The sequence below is a fragment of the Falco rusticolus genome, chromosome 1 (assembly GCF_015220075.1).
Source record: "Falco rusticolus isolate bFalRus1 chromosome 1, bFalRus1.pri, whole genome shotgun sequence".
NCBI lineage: Eukaryota > Metazoa > Chordata > Aves > Falconiformes > Falconidae > Falco > Falco rusticolus.
Window position 1 is genome coordinate 41940813 of NC_051187.1, and position 24658 is coordinate 41965470.

Consider the following 24658-nt stretch of genomic DNA (forward strand, 5'->3'; position numbering starts at 1 on the left):
AATTGTGTAAGTAGGAAAGATAGCAGGTTCTTCAGTGTAGGTCTTCTCATGGGTGTTTTCAGAATCGCATCTACTTGTTCAGCTTGGAGTTAAAAGGAGGTTTTAAATTCCAATTAACACCAGAGAACTGCTACAAGTGAGAAAGAGTGACAGTCTAAGCGGGTTGAGGTATTGGCGGTGAATTGTTAACAAGCCAAAAACCTGCAAGGCACTTAAATAGGCATTTAATTTTAGCTGTGTGAGTGGTCCTGCTATAGTAGATGGAATAACACAGAGCAGTGTAGTTAAGCAAGCAGTCAAGTGCTTGGCTGGATCTGGAACTACAGGCAACTGTAGATTGCATTTCTGCCCTCACTAATGCCATGCTGCATCAGCAGCGAAGGCAAGGAGTGATTTCCTAACAATCTTGAAGGACAGAAAAGAGATTTCTAGTTGTGGAGTTCTCTTTATGTCAGCAGACAACGGCAAAGTGCAATGTAATGGTTAAAAACGGAAAGTAGTTTGGAAGTAAAGGCCCAAGCTGGGATAATCCACCCAGGGGTACAAGGAGAGTCTGTGGCTCTGGGGCTGCCTGGGAGCTGCCCGCCACGGTTCCTGCTGGGGCTGACGGACCTGCTGGATGCTGGGCCCCGGGACCTGCTGGCTCCCACCGCTCATGGGACAGCTCCACCGGGATCTGCATTTGGAGCCCAGCAGAGCATGTGAGGCAGGTGGAGCGGGAGGGGGCTCAGCCGGCCCCCAGGACACCGCAGAGCTCCTGGGGGCCCTGTGCGCTCCCCCGCCGGCAGGGAGACAGCTTTGTCCGCTGGTCAGAGCGAGCGGATGGTGGAGCAACCTGCCTCACCTGGCCTGTTCCACCAACTGCTGCTTCCCCTTGGTTTATTTTTTTCTGTAGCATTGTATGATGACTGTCCTCAAGGACTAGCTTAAAGATAAAGTTTTCGCTTTCTATTTGAGGAAGACATTTACAGAACATTTGCTTCTGAGGTGTTGTCACATAGCATGCTTAGTTCTGGCCATGGCACCTGTTTAGTAGTAGCTGTTGCTTCCTGCCTGCTCTGGAGTTTATTAGTACAAACCCATGACTGTACCGCTCTCGCGTGCATTAGGTTTGTTCTGCTTGATAACTTCGGCTCACTGTGCATCCTTAGTGATTACAGGCAGAGGAAGACATTGCTCTATTATGTCTTGGGTTACCAGAAGATGCTGCCCTCTGTGTGTGGCTTTTCCCCTTGTGAAGGAGTTATTAACCTCCACCTGTGTCTCTTGCTCTGTAGTTACAATAATTGAAGCTTGAGAAGTTTAAGGGAAGAAATATTATTTGAAGAAATTTTGATTTTGTGTCAAAGGATTGTTAGGCTGGATTAAACGCAGTCTAGAAAGCTTGCCTGATTAATTTCTAATACATAAAAGTTTCATATAACTTACAAAAATTGGAGAAGTGGAGTTTGCGCATTGTCAGGCTTTCTTTTGAGCCATGGTATTTTCTTCCTCCACAACTCCGAGGCAGTTTGATCTGCAAGGTTAAATCCCCCACCTTCTAGCAGGTTTCTTTCAACTGCCTGACGGAGGGCCAAGATCCTGACTCAGCAGCTTGCACTGATACCCCATAATTTCTGGGTTTTGGTAGGTTTTGAAAATTCCTAGCCTCACTGCAAAAAGCTTACACTAGTAGAGAAATTGCCAGTAAGCTGTTCCATGTTTAATTATCTTTGTTGATTAAAAACCCCAATTAATTCTGCAATCAGAATTTCTTTATCATTAGCTACCAATGATTAGATTTCATTATGCCTTTTTCTGCCACATTAAAGAGCTAGGACCAGGAACTTCTTCCCATGCAGCTAGTTATCAAACAGTCTCTTGGACTTCTCTCAGAAAATAGATTGGGCTTGTTAAGTCTTACAGTATGGCATATTTCTGAGATTTAAAAACACACTCTAGAGGGAACACTGGTGAAATACAGTTAATTTGTCAGAGGAAGAGAAGTACTTTCTCTTGGGCCATTTGCACAAACTGTTCCACCTGAAGACTGGAAACTTGACAAGTGCAGCTATGGGGCAGGTTTACCTGCAGAGTTTTCTAGTGATTACTGGCCACCACCTTGAGATGCTCCACTGAGTTGTGTTGCATGTCTGTGTGCACATGAATGCAGGTAGACGTTGGATATACGTGACATTCCCTCAAGGGAGCAGGTGCTTCCACTGAGCCCTTACCAAGGCGTTTTGACATGAGTTGTTGCAGATATTGGGAGACAGTATTTAGATATCTTTAAGAACAGTGTCTTTATATTTTCATAACTTGTATGTAACTGTCAGCCTGTGAATTTATTAGCCTGTTTTCTGGGGACCATCAGTAACACTGAATCTAATCAGGAAGGAGGATTCCAGTTAAACTACACTGGGGAAAAAAATTAGGAGGTTATTTCTTAATTGGAAGGCAATGATTCATTACATTCATCTTATTCCACACAGACTATTTGATTTGGCTTCTCTGAATTTGCCCAGTCTCTCACCAGATCATGTTCCTCAGCAGCCCACCGGTGCAGGGCTCTGGAGCCCAGGGGCTCCCTGGGCAGCTCCTGGTGTGTTCACCGGAGTGCTGCCCTTGCTCGCGTGTCTTGCTGCACCTGGGGCTGCCAGGGCTCCTCAGCTCACATTCCTAGCAAAGCACCAAGGAGGATTTCAGTTCAAAAAAATAAAGGTGAGAAAAACTGGGTTGAACACAAATTTTGAAATACTGAGTAGAAGTGATGTTTCCTGGCCAGAAAGGTTGCAGAGATCTGCTAACAAGTAAAAACTCTGAATGTTCTGTGCAGAGCCCATAGACTGACCTTAGCAGGTTGTGTTAGGATGATCTTTCAGCTAAGGCACTCGCCCCAAAGTTGGAAAACCTGAGTTCGTTTTTGTCTCTGCCATAGGTTCAGCTGTGAGTTTGAAAAAGTTTTAGTTCTATGGCAGATGGGAGGAAATGCTTCATTCTGTCCATGTCGATCTTTCAGGGGATCTCTGAAATGCTTCTGGTGTTTCAGTATGTGCATGTGTACGTCTGGGTATGACTGAGGCTTCCATAGCTGCTGTCACTTTAACAGCCACAGTACTCCTCTTCTAAAAAACTGAAATTCACCCTTTAACAGGTCCATGCTAGCATAAATTACAGTCAGGCATTTTGTTTCTGGCAAAGCTAGTGAAAAATACATTGCCTTCCCTGTGTCTTCATCCTGAAACGGAGATTACCATACCCTTAAACCTCAGCTGCACACTTAATCTTCCCAAATCTGCCAAAATGATACAGGGTTGCAGCTCCTATTATTAAGTGTTTAAACTAGGCTGTATCATTTTGAATTATAACTTACCCAGATTACAGGGTATTTGCGTAACCAGCTCAAGGAGTTGTAATCTCTTGGGGATGGGGGTGGGGGGGGGCAGGAAGAATGAACCAGGACTGGCACAAAGACCTCTGGGACAAGGTCGTCGCCTGAGCCAGCCAGATCAAACCATGCAGTCTGCCCTTTAGTTTCAGCAACAGGACATAAGCAGCCACAAAGCTCTTTCCCCTGTGGTGTTACAGGGTACTTGAATCATTTTTTAAAAAAATACGGCATCCTTCATACAGTAATGGAAATTCCCAGCACGGTTCGGTTGTAGAGCAGAGGCTGTGACCAGAGTTGGTTGGCACAGGGTGACAGTGACAGGAGAAATGGGGAAAGGAAACAGTTGTTGCCATCGCCTGACAAATCAGATGATGAGGCAGGAATTCCTCTGAAAATGTGAGTGGTAGAAGCAGCAGAGCATGTAAACGTTGATACAGGGCAACAAGGCAGGATTTTGATACAGTGGACACTGTAGTTAGAGCTAGTGAGGAAATCCCTGGGGGCCTTGGCTGTGGTTATTGCTTTTGTCTTATTTCATCTCTGTAGAGGTATTATGCTGCTTGTGACAGCCTGGCTCTGAGAGAAGATGGAAAGAGATTATTTAGGGGCAATGGGACAGACAAGTGGATTGTACTCCATGTTACTCACAGTGAAGATGCTCTAGGGCAAAATTAAATGAACTGGAAGTCTGGAAAAGTGCCTTCATAAAAATGATGTAGAGCTGTATTTTTTTCAAATTTTCTTACAGATGATAGGCAAAGCAATGCAACCCCTGTAGTTGTTTGGGTGGGGTTTTTTAATCATTCATCCTGTTTTACCAGGAAAGGTTTCTTAACAGAGAATTGTATTTAGGCTGAAAAAGAAAAGTAAGAAAGACTTTATTATTTCTTTGGCAGCCCAGAATGTTTACAACAAAGGCTCCACAAACAAATAGATAAAACCTGGGGCTTGGTAAATGAAGAGCAGTTGTGACCCAGCAGGGATAAAACACACCAGCCATGTGATGAAAGGACTACTTAATCCTGTGCCACTGTCCCTTTTAGTTCTTGGAAATTCAGACTTTCATGGAGCAAAGTACTATTTAGTCATTACTACTATTCTCCAGAAATAAAAAATTATTGGACTAACTGAGGAGCGGGTTTTATTTATTTATTTTAGTCAAGCTGTAGTTGAAGTGTATATTTTCGAGTAAAACTACAGCAATTGTCTGAGAAGATAAAATGCCATGGGTCATTAAGTAAACTCTGTACTTATTCTAATGCAGTACTTTTCTGGTCACATCTGACATCCTTTTGAGGTCAGTTTTGTGCTGATACCTGTATTTCGTGACTGTGCTATATATAACTAGCTCTGGCTTGCTCAGTTCATCAGGAGTCAAGCGGTGCCGTGTTCGTGAGTGCACATTTGCACTGTAATCCCTTCCAACATTTAGCTGTGTGTGGGATGCAGAGAGGCGGCGCTGTGCAGGGCTAGGGGAGGGTAACGAGGGACAGGATGGAGGGGGAGGCATGAGCACACTGTATAAACTAGTTGTCTAAGTGTTCTCTGAAATCTTCGTCCAATGTACCCTGGTTGTTCTAACCCTTTCCATGCTAAGTAGCTCATGGGGGCAAAGGAGTTTTGTAAGGACAGAGTCACTGCGAGGTGATACGAAAAACAGCTGTTTTCATTTGCTAGTTTGTGAGATCGGGATATTGTTCTCCCTGCTCACCGAGGGTGTCTGCAAACCGCTCTCAGGTGCCGGGATGAAAGTCCTTGGATAAGAGCAAGGAAGGATGATACAGAACCATTTCTAACCTCTGCTGAGCTCTGCCTTGCAGCTGTCCCCAGGCAGCGAGCTGCTGCGGATTCCAGGGTGATAATGTCACCACGTGGATCAGCATGAGGCTGTCGGGCATAGGGCAGCAGTACGAGAGATTAATTTAGGTGAAATTCTATTAGCTGTAGGTTACCTTCCTCTTTGGCTTTGCACAAAGCGGTAAATCCAAGGTGGAGGACCTGGACTGGGCTTGGAGCACGGGGCTTTCTTCTCCACAGTTTGTTTTCAAGACTGTCCCTAGATTGAAGGGTGTCATGTGTAGGTTCCCAGCCTATGACTGAAGAATGATGATTAATGACTTCATTAAGGAAGCCTTAAAAAGGCAAAAGGTAAATGTCAATGTTTTCTATGTCATCAACTAATGATATTTCTGTTTATAATGGGACAGTAATATTCCAAATATTTTAAAAAAATATTTTATATCTAAATACATCTGTTGAGAAAAAGAATTCATTAAATTATGTTCTCAAAATAGGGTATTTTCAGATGTTGTTGAAACAACATAGTTTGCTTGATCTGAAATGAACTTTCTTTCCATGTTTCGAGTTGCCAAAGACCTTGAAATGCCAAGCACATTTTTGGATCAATTTGAAACCATATCTGTATCTATATATATTTAACTTCTAAAATCTCTTGCAAACAAAGAACATCCCTTATTTGTTCAGTACTTTAATAATACAGGACACTATCTTCCCAATAAACTGAAGCTAATATTTACAGTGTTTGATTGTGAGGACACTTTTAGCTCTTGGGGGAAAAATACTGCCAAATGTTTATGTGTATTTTCATATTGTTATGCTAGATGGAATATGTCCTATCTGGTTTAAAGAATAAAAACATGCCTAGCAAACTTTTATACGTCACCATCAATACATTTCTGTTGGTTTCATTATACAACAGGAAAAAAAATTAAAAATTCCTCCAAACAAAAGGATTTGTCAACTAAAGCAAGCCTTAGTCTAAATCTTTGTAGATGGGAATAGCGGGTCCTGAAGAAATGAAATGAAAAGAACCAGTACAAGGCTGTCTTTGGTGATAGACCTCACTTCAGATTTCCCTGGAGAGGCAACAAATCTACAAATTTGACAGCCTGCTTTGCAGTCCTAGGATTTGGAGATTCTTTAGGGACTTGTCCATCAAAATCACAAACAGCCTTTTTCTTTTGTGTTTTGCCCAAATTGCATCCCTTTACCAGCTCTTTAGGTGACTATACTAAGCTGTCTGTTCATACAAAACAGCTTAGTTTGTCAGTTACTTCACAGCCTGTGATTAATGTTATTACCTGTCCGTTAATAGTAGCAATAAAGCATTTAAGCAGAGTGAATGACTAGGACGTAACAGCACTTCCTTCTGTTAAAGTTCCTCTTCTCTGCCTTTGTGCGTTTCCTCTAAAGTATCCAAAAATCGTTCCAGACACGTGCTCGTGCTGTCCTCCAGTCAGAAAGGTGAAGTCAAAGCATGTTGTAACAGACTCGCCAGAGATACTTTGGATTTTTCCCACATTCTCTTCGCAGCTCGGTAGCTGCCAAGGGAGCTGTGCCTGGGCGAGAAGGCAGTGCGGTGGAAGTGTGTGTTTCAGACTTCAGAGACATGTTTCAGGCAGCTTATTGCAGTCGTCTGTGGCAGCTCCCCTCCTTCAGCACCTTCCTATAGCACTGGTTGTTTTCCCTGGGAGGAGAACCTTCATCATGGGTTTGTCATCTGACCGAAATAAGTGTTCCCTGTGAAAGCCATGCTCACGCACAACTGCATCTTAGGTTTATTAAGGATTCGATGCTTATTGTGTAAACAGGACGTCATCTGAATTCAGTAATAATGTGTTGGTTTAGTGAGTGACCAGGTGCTTATTCCCACCAGATCAACTTGTCCAGTATAAGCAGGTGGTGATTTGGGTTTTTTTTAAATATACGTTGCATGTTTAGTTTGCTGGTCTGATTTGGAATGGGTGTGTGGGAAAGGATGTCTGGAATTACTATAATGATTTGTTAGTGCTTCTGCTAGCGAACTATTTTTTTTCCTTGATGCTCACCTCTGGTATTTTATTAATTATCTTCCGAGAGAGGGGTTTTCGGCATAAATTCTACCTCCAGCTTGAGTTCTGCTAATCAGAATACAAGAGAGAATGCTTTAATATAGTGCTACTAGACTGGCTGGTTTCTGTACTCAGGAGAGATGGGTTCACACTATTCCTTACAGCAGCGTTATCTCTGCTGCACACTTAAAGCACTAAGACTTAGTGAGATTTATAGAACTATTAAGAATGAGCTATCAGGTATATCTCCTGGATGATAATTTTCATCGTCCTGTGTTCATACAACCGCTCCTTTGGGAAGGTCATAGAGGAGGAACAAGACAGAATTAATGCTTTGAAAAACAAGAATGCACCTCACATCATCAACACCCTCTGCAAGTCACAGCTGCCAAACGTGAATTTAAAGAGTGCTCCCAAGAGATGGAAACTGTCACAGCACCCTGAGTGCTGAACAGCCAGCATCAGAACTCAAGTGAGTTGTTTCTGCTCACTTCTGCCATTTTTTCCAGCTACATTTCCCTTGCTTTCTCTTTTTTCATCAGCACTACCTTGGAAATGATTGTAGAATTATAGAACCATTCAGGTTGGAAAAGACCTTTGAGATCATCAGGTCCAACCGTTAACCCAGCACTGCCAAGCCCACGGCTGAGCCATGGCCCTGAGCACCACATCTACAGGCTTGTTAAGAGCCCCCAGGGATGGGGATGGGATGGGGACTCCACCACCTCCCTGGGCAACCTGTGCCAGTGCCTGACCGCCCTTTCCGTGAAGAAATTCTTCCTAATATCCAATCTAAACCTCCCTGGTGTAACTTGAGGCTGTTTCCTCTTGTCCTGTCACTTGTTACCTGGGAGCAGAGACCGACCTCCCCCTCCTCCAGCCCCTGTCAGGTGTTTGTAGAGAGCGATCAGGTGCCCCCTGAGCCCCCTCCTCTCTGGGCTGAACACCCCCAGCCCCCCTCCCCCCCCAGCCACTCCTCATAGCACTTGTGCCCCAGCCCTGCGGCCCATCACTGGACACGCTCCAGCACCCCAATGTCACGTAGCAGGGCTGTGGAGAGCTCGCACCTCCTGTCTGGTGTAGCTTCCTTAGAGGTCTTGGTGAGCAAACATCTCTGCTGGTGAGGCCTCTTCATGCCTCAATGCTTCAGGTGCCGCTGCCTGAATGAATCAAGTCTTTCGTATGCCAGCCACCAAGAAGCCAGGTGACAATCGCACCTCATTTCTGATGGCTTTGTAATGTGGCCTCTGAGCTCCGTGACCGTCCTTGGTGCTGCTTTGTACCCATAACACTGAGTCCTTGTGGCTGCTTGTAACCGTGTTCAAAGCTGAATTTAAGCTGAGACACCAGATGTCTTCATGGTCTAAAATATTAGTAATTAATCTGAGTTTTTAGCATTTCTGCATTAGAAGAAGCTTTTACTTTAATAGCCTTTATTTGAAAGTGTTATTCTAAGTAGATCAGCATGCTAAAATTTGCATTGTAAAAGATTGTTTTGGAACAAAGCAGGATCTAATGAGCATATAGTAAATCCCTTGGCTCTGCAGCAGAGTCACAATAAGCATAATAGCTCTCACTGAATGAATCCCTCCCAGCCTAAAAGCTTTGTTCTTTAAAATGAAGTAACAGCCCTGCAGGATTTAGTGCAGACAATACACAAAGATCATTTTAAGGGGCTGTTGTGGAAAGAGAAAACAAATGAGGACGACGGCACTTAAGGTCCTTTGAAAAGACCCTTTGTGATCACTTCATTAGACAGTCTGTTTCAATATTTTCTTATTCAGGAAAGACTTTATTCTAATGGAAGCATCAATAAATTCCAGTCTTTATTCTTCCTCCCTGTGGTCTCAGCTAAAATTCCAGGAAGCGTTTTATCATTTTTCAGCCTTCTTACTGAAGGTTGAACATGCAGTAAAGTATTATTTCTTTAGCAAAAGGCTGAAAGTGTGGACTAATAGTATTACACAAGGAAGATGAGAACTCGCTTTGGGGAATAAAAAAGAAAAATTTGAACAACAACATTTTTGCCTTGTACCTTCACCCTGGCTTAGCGTAGGTAACAACTGAAGGGAGATGCAGGTAGAGGTTCTGGCTGGTTCTAGGCTAATGTGTTTGCCCGCCTGTTAGAAGAGGTGCCCTTGAGTTACACGCTTGCTGTCTGCCCATTCTGCAAAGTATTTTATCTCCCAGCCATGCCAGGATAGGCACCCTAAATAGGATGAAAACCATTTCATTTGCCATTTTTAAGAAAGTTAATTGAAATCAGACTGTTGAGACAATGTTGAGAGGTTGCCCAGAGAGTCTTCTTCACTGGAGATATTCAAAAGCCACTGGAACGTGGTCCTGGGCAAGTTGACTCTACGTGGCCCTGCTTGAGGGGGGGGGTTGGACCAGGTGACTTACAGAGGTCCCTTCCAACTTCAGCCGTTCTGTGATTTTGTAATTCAGCTGCTACATGCACTGGTGTATATGACTCCAGACTGGCAGTTTAATTTTTTTCCCTTGTTTTCTTTCAGAATGCAGAAAGTTTAAATTTGAAATTTGGTGCTATGAATAGAACAACTCAAGTGTGGGTGTTTTTAATTCTAGGACCTGGCTTTGGCAAAGGCTTTTAGTTTTGCTTCTGGGTTGGAGGTCCAATTTTTGCTTAAATTTATTCAGAGGAAATAATCCCTGTTCACTTGAGATACCAAATCAAATGGAAGAGGTTTGAAACATGGAACAATTCTTCCCCTCAGAAGCTCAAAGGCTGTCCTCATTTGATCACAGATCCAAAGCCCAATCCTGAACCTAAACCAGGGGCATACAAACTCCATTTAAATAGGACCATCTTTGGCTTTAGCTCTCAGATGTGTTTAAACTAGTTCATGTGATGGGTTCTAATGAAATCTAGTCCTCTGTACTGACCAGGGTGGTTTTTTCCCCACTAAGGAGATGAGTTTCTTGAAGAAAAATTGATTTCTGAAGGAGCTGTTGCTTTGTGAACAGTGTCCGTAGGTGATGGCCCTGGCTAAGGTAAGGGTGGAACAGGTCAAAAGCACAGTGCCCTGCTACATTACCTGAAGGACTGATTTGTTGTTACTACAGAGTCTTGTAAACATCACTGGAATTAAACTAATGGGCCAAAGGTATAAAACAACTAAGTACCAGTTTCTGGTTTTAGGTAAGACTTTCCAATAGGAGGTCAAAGGTTTAGAAAGTCATGGTTTACAGATTGAATGCCTCTCAGTTTGTTCAGCCAGTGATTGAGTAGGTGAATGACTGAGGAATATACTAACCTTGGTGTATTAGTGGAAATTGAGGCAGCATTGGCAAGTGTGGTCAATGCAGTTATTTTATCAGTGATGTTTTTTAGAAAGCACCCCAGTTCTGTTCTTTGTGAGTTGGTTTTGTATTCTTCAAGAGAATTTTATGGAAGTGTCATGTGAACACGTACACATGTCAAGCAAGGCGTCCCTGCTCTGACCTTCATTACTCTCGCTAATCTCCCCCTGGCATCTCACAATGCGCTTCGACCTGGTTTGGACTGCTGCTGTGCTTGGCTGTTCTAGTCCTGAGCCTCTTTAGTAGTGCCCAAGTGAGCACTGGACTGTGGCAGCTAGTCTACTGCTTCTTGTGTTTCAGGAGAAGCTTCTGAATTGACTAGTCAGCATTATTTGGTGGTTTGGTGCAGGTGAATAAAGCTCAGAGTCTGGCAAAACAGGTATTTTCCTAAGAACGTAAATGTTTCAGGAGCTCAGCTGCAGGTTTTCTGATACAAGCTCTATGTGCATATGCCTTTATCCCTCACTGAGGCTTTGAATTTAGAGGGAGATTTTCTCTATGGTCTTTTGGGATAAGTGGAAAAGAAGCAACCTAGAGCAACTGGATGAATGAGGAGTGAGGAATGAGGGTGATGGGCTGGTCTTTAATGCTGTGTCATGTATCCCATGTGGATTGCATTTTTCCAAAGCTGATGTGTTGAATTTTAACAGTTACAGTACAAACAGTGTCTGTGCAGATGGATTTGCAGAAATGACTGACAGCAGTTCTATTGATTCGGGGAACAGTTGAGTAAATTTGTAAGACAGAAAATTATTCTTGTGAAATGCGTTCTTAAAGAATGTGTTATGAGAAGCATTTGTCTGGGACAATTACCAAACTAAATTAGAGATACCAAATTGCATTTACTTTTATTCAAGGAAAAATGATTGGGGCTTGCAAAACCCAGCATGCCTCTAGACCAGGAGAAGATATCTGCAGCCTCTTTCAGACTTGAGAATTCAGAGAGAGTAATCTCTAGTCTGTGAAGTTTAAGGGTATGCCTCAAAGCAGTCTCTTTTCTGTGCCTGTAGCTTACATGATAGTAGCTGTTAACATCTCCTGGAGCATTTTGAGGTGCCAATATTCATTCATTTGCTAAGAAAAACAGGTCTTTGAAAATGAAAAGCTTGTCCTTAGATGGGCTGTCTTTTCTCCCTGTCACCATTCCTGGATGCTTCCACTCCTGGCAGACCCTCATGCCATCCCTAAGCAATGATGTGAATGAGTTTGATGGTAGAGAAAGGGTGCTTGTCTGCACCCAAGGTCAGCGATATAGACCATACCAGCCTTGCCTGTACACCGTGCTTGCCTGCTTTGCAGCCATGTGAGTGCTAGGAGCTCGGGACTGGGAATGAGGAGCAGGCTCCAGAGCCCAGTGATGGAAGTCTGGTATCTGCATAAGCTCTTGTACAATTTGAGTTAAAACCTGGCTGTGTTTTGCCATCATTTCAGCCTCATGCTTGACTCCTGCTGTGTTATGCTTGGCTGTGAAGCCTTCTCACCAGCTCCTCAGGAAACAGTCTTACCAGAGTGGGTGGGCATTGACCAGTATCACTGCAGTTATAGATGAGCTTTCCTAGCGGCAAACAAGAATTCCTGACTACCTCGGTTTGGAGTGACATTTTAGTCTTTCCATCCCAGTTAATGCACATTTGAAACCCACAGGTCACACACGGCCGATGCGGTATTGCACAGCGCAGCTAGCCTAGGCGCCACCAGCTTGCTCTTCTTTCTCTGAAGGTTTCATCCCCCATCACCAAGGCGTTTCAGAGAGTCTGGAATTTTCCTTGCAGAAAGGAACACACAAAATAATGACCTTCTTCCCTAGACATGCTTTTTTCAAAGGTGCAATAGCATTTGTAGAAAATCTTGCAAAATACAGGTTTATGGAGATCGGATTAGTGGTTAAAGTCTGTGGGACATTTTTAATATTTTAAATCCAATCTTCTCCCTCCCGTAGCACCTAGTCTATTCATTTATTGGACTCAGTTCTTTACACACAAAGTTTATCTTTACAGCAAGATAGCAGTTGCTGAGTGAGTTTCTCTAGAACATGTTTCAATTTCTTCACACTTATCTCGTTTCTTCTGCTAAGAGGGTTAACAGGAGAGTTTTATCTTCTCACTATTGTCACATCTGAGATCTTAGCTAGCTTGGGGTTCTTTGTAACCTCTAAGAAATATGTGAAGGGCAACCTTCACATTTTCTACTGAAGAGTCACCAGAGAAATTTAAAAAACATGTATCAATTGAGTGTCTCATTGCAAGAACATTATGGCCCCACTGCCTTTTTTGTCTGAAAGCAATTAATCCGTAAATATTAGAAAACCCCAAGGGAACAAAACTAAGAGGTCAAACTCCAATCAATTCTAACATATTTTAAGGGCTAATAAAGTATCTATGAAATTGTTTTAAAGGTGCCATTTTGAATCTGCCTGGAAACTTTACACTGGAGGACCACTAGAGGATCTAACAATACGCCCTTGTGTAGTAGTTTTGGGAAAAGCACCTAGCTTCCAAGTATTCATTGCTGGGGCAACAGAAATATTAATAATAGGTAATACCAGTGCCAAACATATACTAAAGATTCATATGACTGTCTGCTCTATCCTCCATATCTATGATTCTGTCCTCAAATTAAGTTCATGCTGCATCAGATGGAAAAAAATCCATGAGGAGAGCCCCAGGTGAAATTCAGCCCTCCAAATTCAATAGTCCATGAACACAGCATGTGTTCCCAGCCCCACAGGGCAGCAAGACTAGGAGGGGCTAGGAATTTACACACCTACGTTAGTAAGACTATCCCAGTGTCAGAATTGGCATTTACGTGTGAGATTGTGGCATGCTCCCTATATATCTGCTATTAGCAGATTATTTATAAACTGCTGTTAGCGGAGTTGAAACCACAATGGCAGGGATGGGGACAGAGATAGTGTCATCAGTCAAGCAGGGACCCTGTTGGGTCCCGTAACTTGCAGGCATTGGTCAGCTAGTTATCCTGAAATCATCAACAAACATATGATCTGTGGGTCTGGAGATGTGATTTCTTCCTTTTTTTCAAATCTTTTCTTGGCAGCTAAAAGTCTTTCTGATGTAGGCTGTTTTGTCCCAGCATGGAAAGATTTTTGCACTCTGTAAGTGCACCATTAAATAGCACAGGCTATTTTGAGAAATAAGAGTTAGGACTTTTTTAAACCATAATTATGGTTGCCTTTAAAGCTGATGATAAAAATGTAGTTGATGAACAAAATGAGACCACGTGATTGATTTTTCCATATGATGTGTTTGATTATGACAGCTCCCTAGTTTCTAACAGCTTCCTATGCGAAGTGAAAAGCAGAAGAGAGTGCTTTCTCTAGCACATCTGATTACATGTGACTCTCTAGTCAGCACAGAGACTGTGTGGAAGAAAGAATACCCATAAAACCCCATTAGAAAGAAAGGATATGTCAGGCTATAAATTACTTTGAAAAATCAGTTTTCAGTGAACTATGTAAGCTGTCAATATTGGAGATGCAAGAACCGTAAGTGTGCTACATTCATGCAAATTTTTTGCTTCTAGAGTGGGCACCGTTAGAGTTCCACACCCATTAAGGACTGGGGGGTAACTGGAGAGCTCCTGTGTTTCGGATGGGAAAGGATCCTTTCATGTTTCAAATTTACCTGGAAGAATCCCTTCTGATTCAGACCTTGTTGGTCCGTGGCTGGCTGGAAGGAGAGGCTGAAACTACAGCATTGTCTTCCATGCATGTTTTTAATGTTAAGAGTTCTCCTCGTGTTTGATTTTCTGCATAGGAATTTTCCTGTAACTTTGCTGTAGGCATGGACTTTATTTTGCACAGTGGTGTTAAAAGAGCTGAGAAGGGCCCAGTGGTGCCTGCTGTGGTGAATTTACTGCCTGGGTTCTGTGTCGTCCTGCCCTTCAGGTGTTGCACCTTTTGCCAGAAAGTACTTAGACCTTTTTCACCTTGAGGAAACACCGTTTAATCACCCTGTCAGATCCCATCATTTGGATGGTCTGTTGCAGTAATTTACGACGCCTTTATCTCAGGCCATGTGCACTCTGTGCAGGGCTGTGAGCCCACTGCCCCCTTACAGAGTGAGGGGCAGGGGCTTGAGGCTTTTGCAGCTGATAAATTAAAACAAAAAGACTTCTGTGGAAAAGGCTGTGCTTTGGTAAAATTTCTAAATGAGAACTAATAACTTTTTTGAGGTTGTTAAAAGATAGTATTTTGCTGGTTTTGTGACAAAGGTTTGGGGTTTCAGTTTTAACTGACTTTTCAGACTGAAATATGCTTATGTTAAAAAAGCTTTTAACACCAAACAGATCTTCTGAAAATCATCAGTGATTCAGTTTAAGCAAAACACTTTGGGGGTAACTTTTTGGGGGGAGAACAATAGAGGTGACAAAAAGCTGTGTTTCAACTAGTAAAAACATTTAAGATTGATGTTATTCTTGACAATTTAGGTCAGGAAAAATTCTGAAACAGTTGGAAACCCTTTCATGATAGGAGAATCTTTTCCAGTCCTGCCGTAGGTGTGTGTGGGTAGTCCAGAAGACATCTGTCTTTGGTAGACTTTGCTTTGAAAATCGAAGAAAACCAGAGATCCCTGAATTTTAAGAATTCCCATGCTGGGACATCATAAAGCAGGGATATCTGAACTGCTTTAAAAACTCCTCCGTCTCTTCTGTTGCCTTTGCACAGAGAAGAAAGTCTGAAATCTGAAAGGCTACTTCTATGAAGTGCTGCTTATATGGAGTTCAGAACTGTTTTTATAAAACATCAGAGCCCAGTTTTAGCAAAAGAGTTTTGTTTCAGAATGTGCTAAACATCCACCTCCGAAGTGCTGCCTCTGGCAGAAGCCGCTGCAGAAATGCCAGGTAACGTGCTCTGCTGGGCACATTGGAAATGAGGGAACCCTGCTGCCACACGCGTGTTTTGAAGCTGATTCTTCCTGCTTTCTTACTGCTGGAAGTTGTAGACAGCGATTATTCCTGTCAGCAAAGGACCACTGAAATTTCCCCCAGTTCTTGGGAAGAGCTACTAAGCACGAAGCTGCTGCGACACAACTGCAGGTTGTACAGTAACAGTCCCTGCTGGCACCAACTCCAGAGAACTTCTAATTATGAAAAATGGGCCCCAAATCTCAAATTACTGCAAATTTCATTAATGGCTTGATTTTTCTGTTTTCTTAGAGAGCAGGACTAATCCCACCTCTCTTTTGGAAAAGTGGCCCAGTGGTTACTCAGCCGGTTTTAAGAGGTGGAGGCCAATGTGTTGCAAATGCCTGGTTCGCTCAGTGTGGGAGCTGCTTTGGCATCCGTGAACTTGCAGTGTTGAGGCCAACGGACAGAACTGAGTGTCTGTTAAAAGAGGCTGTGAAATTGTTAGCAAAGGGTAATTATTTGGAAGCAAATCACACACACAGAGAAGTCTCCTTTCTGCTATTTGTGGTCTTGATTATCTCATCTCTCCAACTGTTTGAACCAAATGTATTTAATGGAAAAAATAGTTGCAACAGAGAGTCTGAAACTCTTATTTTTCTCTCTCACTGAGCACTGAGGTGTTTAAACTGTGAAATTCACAGCAGGATACAAAGCTCTTAAGGATCATGATCTTTCTTTCCCATCTAAGTTTTCCAAGTTGAGTTAACTGTCTCCTCAGCTGTGCCTTCATACCAAAGCCTTTTTTATTTTTACGTACAGGTTTTGTTTTTACTGAGATCATATGTACCAAATTAAATAACCCTGTACAGTCGACTTAGTGTACGCAATAATGACATACATTAACTTATGAAGCTTTGTGTTTGGAGTTTTTGACTGAATGAATATAATGATGAAAAATCTCTAGTATTAGTGACTTGTAGACTGCAGGCAACCCCTTCACTCACATGCCTAAAACATGGAAAAGAATGGCCACACAATGCTGGAATTTCATTACCATTTTTGGCATGAATCTCTCAACTCATTAGTCAATAAACATATATTTTGGAAAAAAACAGAAGGCTGGCGGTAATGTGGGTGCTTTTCCATTTACAGAGCACAGAGTCTATGGAGTGCAGAGCGCTGCTGGTGACAGCGTGAGCCCCGTGGGAGCTGCAGCTACCCCACTGCAAAAGGCTCGCCTGGGTGTTAAATCCCATGATGGTTTTTGAGCTCTGACATTCGCTCAGCAGGACATGATGCTATTGGAAATAAGTCTTACCTGCAGAGCTGGAGACCATGTCAGCAATGTTCTCTCTATATATATTGCCATGACTTGGGAATTTATTAGCCCAGCAGTCCAGCCAGCATTACATCCTGCTTCAGCAGTCACCAGGCTTGTTGTTTAACTTTTTTTCTTTAAGATAAGAAACTGTTCTTTCACCAAAAGGGCCAATTGGATTGATGGCATTTTTCATTTCACTTTGCTTTGCCTCCTTTCCTCTCTCCCAAAATGCCTGGATTTTGATCACAAGTGTTGTTTTTTTTCTTTTTGAAACTGTACTTCCAAATAATTTCATTCAAAAAAGACAGTTCTCTTAAAACCTGTTCTGGATCTTTTTTAGGAAACAAATATTTTTAAAAAAATCCTACTAAAAATGGTAGCTTGTACCTTCAGCAACAAGTACCTGTGGGAAAATGTGTTTCCCCAGAAAATTTCTTTGTGCTTGGCAAGAGTTAAAGCATAGTAGTTTATTAGCCTTTCTCAGTCACGTACCCAAGCTGTATTGCGAGAACTTTGGGGATGCACAGTTTAGATTGTGGTGGACAAAACACTGTTGCGTCTCAGTTTTCCTTTGATGCCTAGAATATAATGTTTGATTGACTACTGTGTAACAAATGGTAAACGCTTTTCTGCAGGTCAGCCATATCTTAGGTGTACAGAAATAGCTAATAATTAGTGCCAGTAAATCATTGTAGCGCAAACCGTGAACATTACCATTCAGTTTGTAATTTACCACTGATGTGGGTACTTGTTCTTCTGTAATACTGGATATGTCTGCTTATAGAAAAGTTGATTGAGATAATTAGCAGTAAAAATGCTAAGGTAAGACAGCTATGGTAACATTTATATTGCTATAAATTTTGTTTATAGCAGCCTAAAGAGCAACAGTGAAATTATAAATTAACTACAATTAGCAAATAAATTGAGTGTCTCTTGGAATTACTTGATCACGTCTAAAATGTTGCACAGTGTGACGCTTGCGGAGGCAAAGCCAAGTGGCTGGGCTGTGGCAGCTGCACCCAGCTGAGGCACGCACGGATCTGAAGCCTGTTTGCTTCTCTGCTGCTGCTCACAGGCTGGAGCTACCCCATGCCCAGCCCCGGGCATCCTTGCAGCCCATACCCACCTTGCCTTCAGGGGGGCTGGGCTGTTGCCCCACCATACAGGTTTGATGAATGCATGCTGTGATGCCAGCAACAAGGTTTGCTACTGGGGATTCTCCTCTCCATGGGGAAAAGAAGGCTGTGTGTGCTTTTTCAGCGACGTACACCCTTGTAGGGAGAAGCTCGGAGAGACTGTTCCGCTTCCACGTTCTCAGTAAATGAACCTTGAAACGCACATTTAATATTGGCAACTCAGTCTGAGAGGAGTAACTTGGGCTGGAAATGTGTTGTTATCCCGGAAGATGAGTCATAGATATCAAAGTAATTTTCCTCTGAGTGCCTGAAATGCGTCAGTTTGGAGGGACCTGGGCATCATTTTATGCTTACAGGCAGTAATAGTTTACTTCCCATAGTAAGGCCTTTTCAGAACTCTTGCTTGATAAATGCTATACAGATGCCTGTAATTATTTTTCTGATACAGTTTCATAGCGCGATATAGAAAGAAATGGGTTGTTTACTACTGTTAAGAAGAGTCATTAAATATAGGGTTTTGGCTGAAAAGAGGAGGAGCATCAGCCAGTTTCAGGAGCAGCCACTGACTCACCTCTGTCTGTTCCATGCAGTTAAATTTTCCTCATTCTTTCAGCCTTTGTTGTGTTTCAGAGACTTCTCCTAGTTGGAGGCAGACAGGCAACGTTTTTCTGAATCCCGCGTGTCTTCTTCCAGTTCTGTGTCCAGCAGGGAGAAGGTGCTGCTGAACCTTCCCATCCTCTTCACTCAGACACAAGTCTTGAGTATTCACCTAAACCTCACGACCGCTCTTACCTAGCGGGACCTTGGCTAGTTTGAGGTGCACCTGTGTGGTTGTACTAGTGAAATGCTTTCGTTTTGTGTAAGTTTAAGTAATCATTGGGGTGGAAAAGGGAGAGGACAAGAGTTTCACTCAGGTACTTGGCAGTGCACTGAAAAGGTGTGGGGATACAGAGTCGTGTCTGTGCTCCACCGAGCAGTAACTGATCCTTACGAAGTGAAACAAGCCTTGTCTGGCCTGAAAAGTGACCTGTAGTCAAGCAGCAGTGGCATTTATTTGGGATACGGAGAAGTGGTGGCGTGCTGATGTACGCCATGGCTATCTAACTGCCTCCTCGCCCCATGCGCTGTATGTCCAGCTCTGGGGCTGGAAATCCCATCCTTATCCTGGGAAACATCCCTCACTGGTGTTGAAAGTTATGTATTCCCAGAAAAACAAGTAATCTGGGGTAAATCGGCATCTTACTAGGAAGAACTATTTCCTTTCCTCCTTCCCCTGCATTTTTTTCTCTCTGAAGGGCAAAATGGGGCTGGGGGGTAGGGGAAGAGGGGCCGCTGTAGGTGAGGCAGCCTGGCTGGCTGCAGGGGCACTCACACCACGGCACAAGTTTGCGCTGGCGCTGAGCACCACCGGTCCTGGCTCCCGAGGCTGCTGCTGCCTGGCTTTGTTGGGTTTGCTTCGTAGGCAGGTGTCTGAGTTCCCTGCAGATTTCATCTGGGGAGAATTTATCACTGACAAATAACTGTTTGTGTTGAATTATCAGATGGGCTAAACTGTTTTCTTTAATGTTGCAGTTTAGTAGCTCTTTCTTTTCGGGTTTGCATGAGCACTGGCATTTGACGGAAATAAATCTGTCACTCAAAGAATGTATTTGCCCCTGCTACCAAAATATATAAATAAAAATTACAAGGTCATTAGCCATATCAAGAGAAACGAAAATGTGCTCTGCATTAAATAGCTGACTTCCAGAATGGGTTGGGCAAACAGCAGTATACTAAAGTGTGTATACTAAAGCAGTATACTAAAGTGTACTATTCATTTCCCCTTCTTATCATGAAAATCAATTGATTCCTTTCTTTTCTGTAGCACTTCCCCTTTGCACTGGAAACCCTCAGCATATGTCTGTCCAAATTTACAAGCAGCCTGTTTTTCAGTGTATCTCATTTGTCAAATGTAAATTCCAGTGGCCAGTGATTTACTACAGAACTGTTTGGAAAGCAGCAAATAAATATTACCTTAAAAAGTATTAAAAAAAAAAAAAAAGCCAGACTGGAGGAGAAGACTTTATCTGCCACTTCCCAAGCAATTTATCTTTGTCCCTGAGAAGGCAGGTTAGGTGGAGAACTGCCCCAGTATTGTTCTGGAGTACATCTTGTCTAGAAAATGAGCTCTTATGCTCAGTAAAAGGCAACCTTGGAAAGCAATGGATTATTGCTTACATTGTAATAACTTTTCTTTTTTTCAGCTATAGTACTAGGTGCAGACCTGAAGGAACTTAAACTCATAAGCTTCACTCCCCCTGCGTCACTCCAAATCTCAGTGATTCAGAGAGACAAGTTCTCTATTTCCCACCACGGAGTTCAGACAGTAAATGATCAACAGGAAAAAAATTGCACAGTATGGGTACAGAGGTGTTGGGGAAGGCTGGGTGATACAGTCTCCACTCGGACCCTTTTATCCACTTTCATCACCTCGGGGGTGGAGAAGTAAGTGGTCATTTCTTGCTTCTTATGTGACTGAGCTGCAGGTAAAGGTATATGAATAGTTGCACCAGAGGTTCCTCCTTTCCTCGCTGCCTGGCAGGTATTCAGCTGCGAGGACATAGGAGCACTGGGGAGAAATGCATCTGCCGTGCTCACAGCCACTGCCGAGTGTAGCAGTAACCCCCGCCACTAAAAAAGCACACCCTTTGTTAATGGCCAGACTCACCGAGACATCCTGTGCTAATACTTGTGTCTTTATTCCTGGGTAACATTTCCGTGGGATGTCCTGTACTGACCAGGTAAGTCACTGCTTGTTTCTTACTGATGAAGTAAGGTGTGTTTGTGAAGGGGAGAATTTGCTGCGCTGAAAATCAGTGAAGCCTGTGGAGGCTAGATTAGGAAAAGAAAAGAATAATTGACTGACTTACAATCAAAGTCTAAGTTTCCATAATGAGAAAATAAATGTGTTTCCATACCTTTTGTTCTGTTGGTGTTGTGCATGTGGGTAATTTTGTTTCCTTCTATTTCCCAAAGGCAATGTTCAAATCCCCACATAAAAGGCTCTGGTGCGGAATAGGTCATCTGAGATGCTTACGTACAGTAAACTTGGATCATAATTTTCTGGCAGTCACATTTAAGCTATTAAAAGTTTCTTAGCTGATTTGGAGAGCTGATGCAGCAGGCTTCATGTATACATGCCAAACACAGCCAGATGATACGATTGATTTTTGTTGAGGCTTCAGTAACAAGCACTAGGTTGAATTAGTCTCTGTGATAGAGGTTACCACCTTATAATTTGTCTTCTCCCTAATGGTTCCAAGAATAGTGATGTTATGGGGAAGGACTTGCATATTTATGGCATCTAAACTTAGGTACCTTACACAGCCAGCTGCATTAACCTCAGGCTCATCTAGAGTCAATGTACAGAGAGAGGGTGTCACCCCCAGAGCAGGTACATTGCACGGCAGTTCTCCGTTGTTCGACAGTACCCATCTCTGACTAGGGAACATTCTTCCTACAACGTCTGAAAAGAAGCAGTTTGATCACCTTAAAAGGAAAAGAAAAAAAAATATGATGGCATTGTTTTTCCCCCAACTCTCCCAGGTCTGGCAGTGTGGAGGAAGCATGGAGGTGTTGCCCTGCTCTCGCGTGGCACATATCGAACGCACAAAGAAACCCTACAACAACGACATCGATTACTATGCAAAGCGCAATGCCCTGCGGGCCGCTGAGGTCTGGATGGATGACTTCAAGTCACATGTTTACATGGCATGGAACATCCCCATGGCAGTAAGTGTGGGTCATGCTCTCCTGAACAGAGGCAGAAACATGGATGGCTGTTCCTGGTTAGCTCTTTGAGATGGAAGGTGTCCCTACAGTTGTACAAAGTGGGCTAAGCTCGTGGAGAAGGGTGCTTTGGGCTGGCGCATGCTTAGTACGGAGGGTTCTGCCATATAAACTTGCTTCCTCAGTGGAAGTTTTGTTGCGCACTCAGGAGCGGTGACACAGATTTATAATGTAACTGGAGCACAATGTTTCAGGTTTATGTACTTCCTCAGAAGAAGTTGTTAATTTGGGATGCCATTAAACTTTGAGGAGTTCATATGCTACAGTGGTAAGGACTACAGAAATGGCCATAAATAAGTATCATCATGAGACTCAGTAGACCTCACCAGCATAAAACCCAAAGTATACGATAAAAGAACCATGCATTAACTGGCTTTATTGTCTACAGGCTGAGTGTTGCCATGTGGACATGTTCTGCTTCTTACTGTGCATAGGAATTGCAGATGGCATGTGGGGGTCTCTAGGAATGCATGTAATATAAATATTAGATAAACTGTGGGTTCAATTTATCGCTTTATTCTGTAAGGATATCGCATGCTACATCTCCACTGAGCATAATTCTTGGAGAGAGGAGATGTATGTTATATCCCAGTCAGGTGGAGGCTGACTGCTGCTGTGTTCTTTAGTGGTATTTACATCCAAATGATTCCTGTGAAGGGGCACAGGGAGAGCAGCTGAGGGGAAATGTACTCCAATGTAGGTAATGATGGTTTAGTTAACCCTTATACGCAGGGGTTGTCCAGAACTGGTTGAAGCAAATGGAAACAGGAATGTTGCTATCATAATGGGAAAATATGCCAGCCCAGCAGTATCTTTGTGAATATTCAGGTATGACCTAGGTCCTTTAAAGTCAAGGGAGTCTTGTCAAAGACTTCGTCAGATTTAGACTGAGTCCTAAACACCTGCTTGTACTTTGATACCTCAGTAATGTATCAAAACCCATTTTTGTTCATTCCTGTTGTATTTTTGAAAATGCATATACCTAAAGGAGCAATATTTCATTCTTCTCCATGTGATGTCTGAATGTCAGATGTTCGCGCATGTCTGAATCTCACCTAGTGCTGTTCAGTATTGGACACTCTGTGCAAGGTCCCCATGAAGATGTGTTTTGGTCACTTCTTTTGGCATGAGAGGTAATTGCAGAGAACTATTTTGCCTTAACCAAAGGCAATACTGCATAACTTTTCCCACACAAGATTTCCATGGTAGCAGGAGGAAGACAAAGCAGTGCCCATCTAAGTTTCTAGGGGCATTTTAGCCCTGTCTGCATCCGTTTGATAAAATCGTCAGTTTCACACAGGAGATGAAAAAGTAACCTTGGTAAATTTGTTTGCTTGATGCTGTCTGCAAATGAATTCTGAGAAAAGACAAGATATTTAAATAAGCACTTACACCAAAACATGATTTCCCTTAATCTCTCTGAGATTACTTATTGATGTAGTTTTCCACACTGAGCTATACAGCAGTACTTTATAAAAAGCAGGCACATCTACATTAAGAGACATAAAATCAGCAGAAGTACTGAACATTGAAATTTTCTTTCCGTAAAATAAATTGATTGATAAAATGTGCATCATAAAAATAACCCCATTAGCTGTCAGGAGAAGGAAGCTACTGTTAGTGTTCGCAGACTGACTCCGCTGTAGTATTCAGCTAAGTACTGTACTGTTACAAGCCGTAAGGAAAACCTTCTCCAGAGATCTAGAAACCTTGCTGCCTGGTCAAAAAGAGTATGTCCACAGTCTAAATTCTGTGGACACCTCATCCTTGTACGATCACCTGTAACCCACCCATGATGACCGCAGCTAATACAGAAGCAAGCACAGCATTTTCATAGCTGCTCAATTTGCTGCTCTTGCATTCAGTGGGAATGGCACAGCAACAGGCACTGTATTGCTTCATTTTAGAACAGGGAAGAGAGGAGGTAAGTAAAATATGTGTTTTCTCCCTCACCAAAACCTGTCCAATTTAGCCCTTTCATAACTCACACCGTGTTTTTCACAACTCACTCCTGAGTTACTGAGGGTCTGTGCATAACATATATCTCTATCAGCAGATGATCTGCAGACACATCTGCAAGAACATACTCCTATAACCTCCAGCAGTAGGTCAGCATAGATCTGTGTTAGCAACCAAATATTTGGTATGCCCCTGCTTATGATCTACTCCTCAACAATTTTGGTGATAAAGGAATCATACATTGAATGATTTATTGTACTGAGTGCCTCTGAAAATTGCTCTCCTTCCATGCAGCCTGAAGTAGTACGTAAATTAACGTTTATTTGAATGGCTGCTGCATAGAGAGCTCGTGACAGTGAGCATCAGCAAGCAACAGTGAGCACAGCAAACTCAGTGGCAAGCAGAAAAACCTGTTCAGTATTACACTTGTGTTCTCTCCACAGCTGTCTGTTGGGGATTCTAATAAACCCTGAGCTAAGTTTTCCTGCAGCCCTGTAACCTTGCTTTAGGCGTAATTTGTAAAATGCACAGAAACCTTTCTGGGGGAAACGTACAAGGCACTTAAGACAGCTCCATGCAGTAATCTCTCCAGTTTCAGTCCATTTGATTCATACAGTGTCAGAAAAGATTTTTAGATGAGGTAACTCTTGCTGTCTTAATGTTGAACTGTGGTGATTTATAATGGTTTAAATCAACAGACACTAACTCAGGACCTGGTGTTTTTTGAGTGACTGGGTTTGAGCATATTGATTTGAATCTTCCGGCCTGTGTTTTTTATGGGATTTGTATTCAAACATGAACTAAATTCTGAAGTAGAATTATAAAGAAGGTTTTGAGTGTAACTGCATTTTATAGCTCAAATCTGCAAATGAGCTCCAGTTCCAGGAAAAACTGAATGTTGGTCTATGCAAATGTTTAATGGAGCTTAATGACTTTTTAAGCAGCTCTGCTTTGAGGTTTTAACAGATCTGTTCTGATCTCATTTACATTAGTGAATACCCAA

The 24658-nt window shown here is 42.7% G+C and overlaps 1 protein-coding gene across 4 annotated transcripts in view; it reads left to right on the forward strand.

The window, feature by feature from the left end:
• The window catches only part of GALNT9 (polypeptide N-acetylgalactosaminyltransferase 9), a 325628-nt gene that overhangs the window by 282841 nt on the left and 18129 nt on the right, over positions 1–24658 (forward strand). For all 4 annotated transcript variants that reach the window (XM_037376385.1, XM_037376376.1, XM_037376395.1 and 1 more), the window contains one exon: positions 21454–21639. In XM_037376385.1, coding sequence (XP_037232282.1) covers positions 21454–21639 — 186 coding nt within the window. The remainder of the gene's footprint in view (positions 1–21453; positions 21640–24658) is intronic.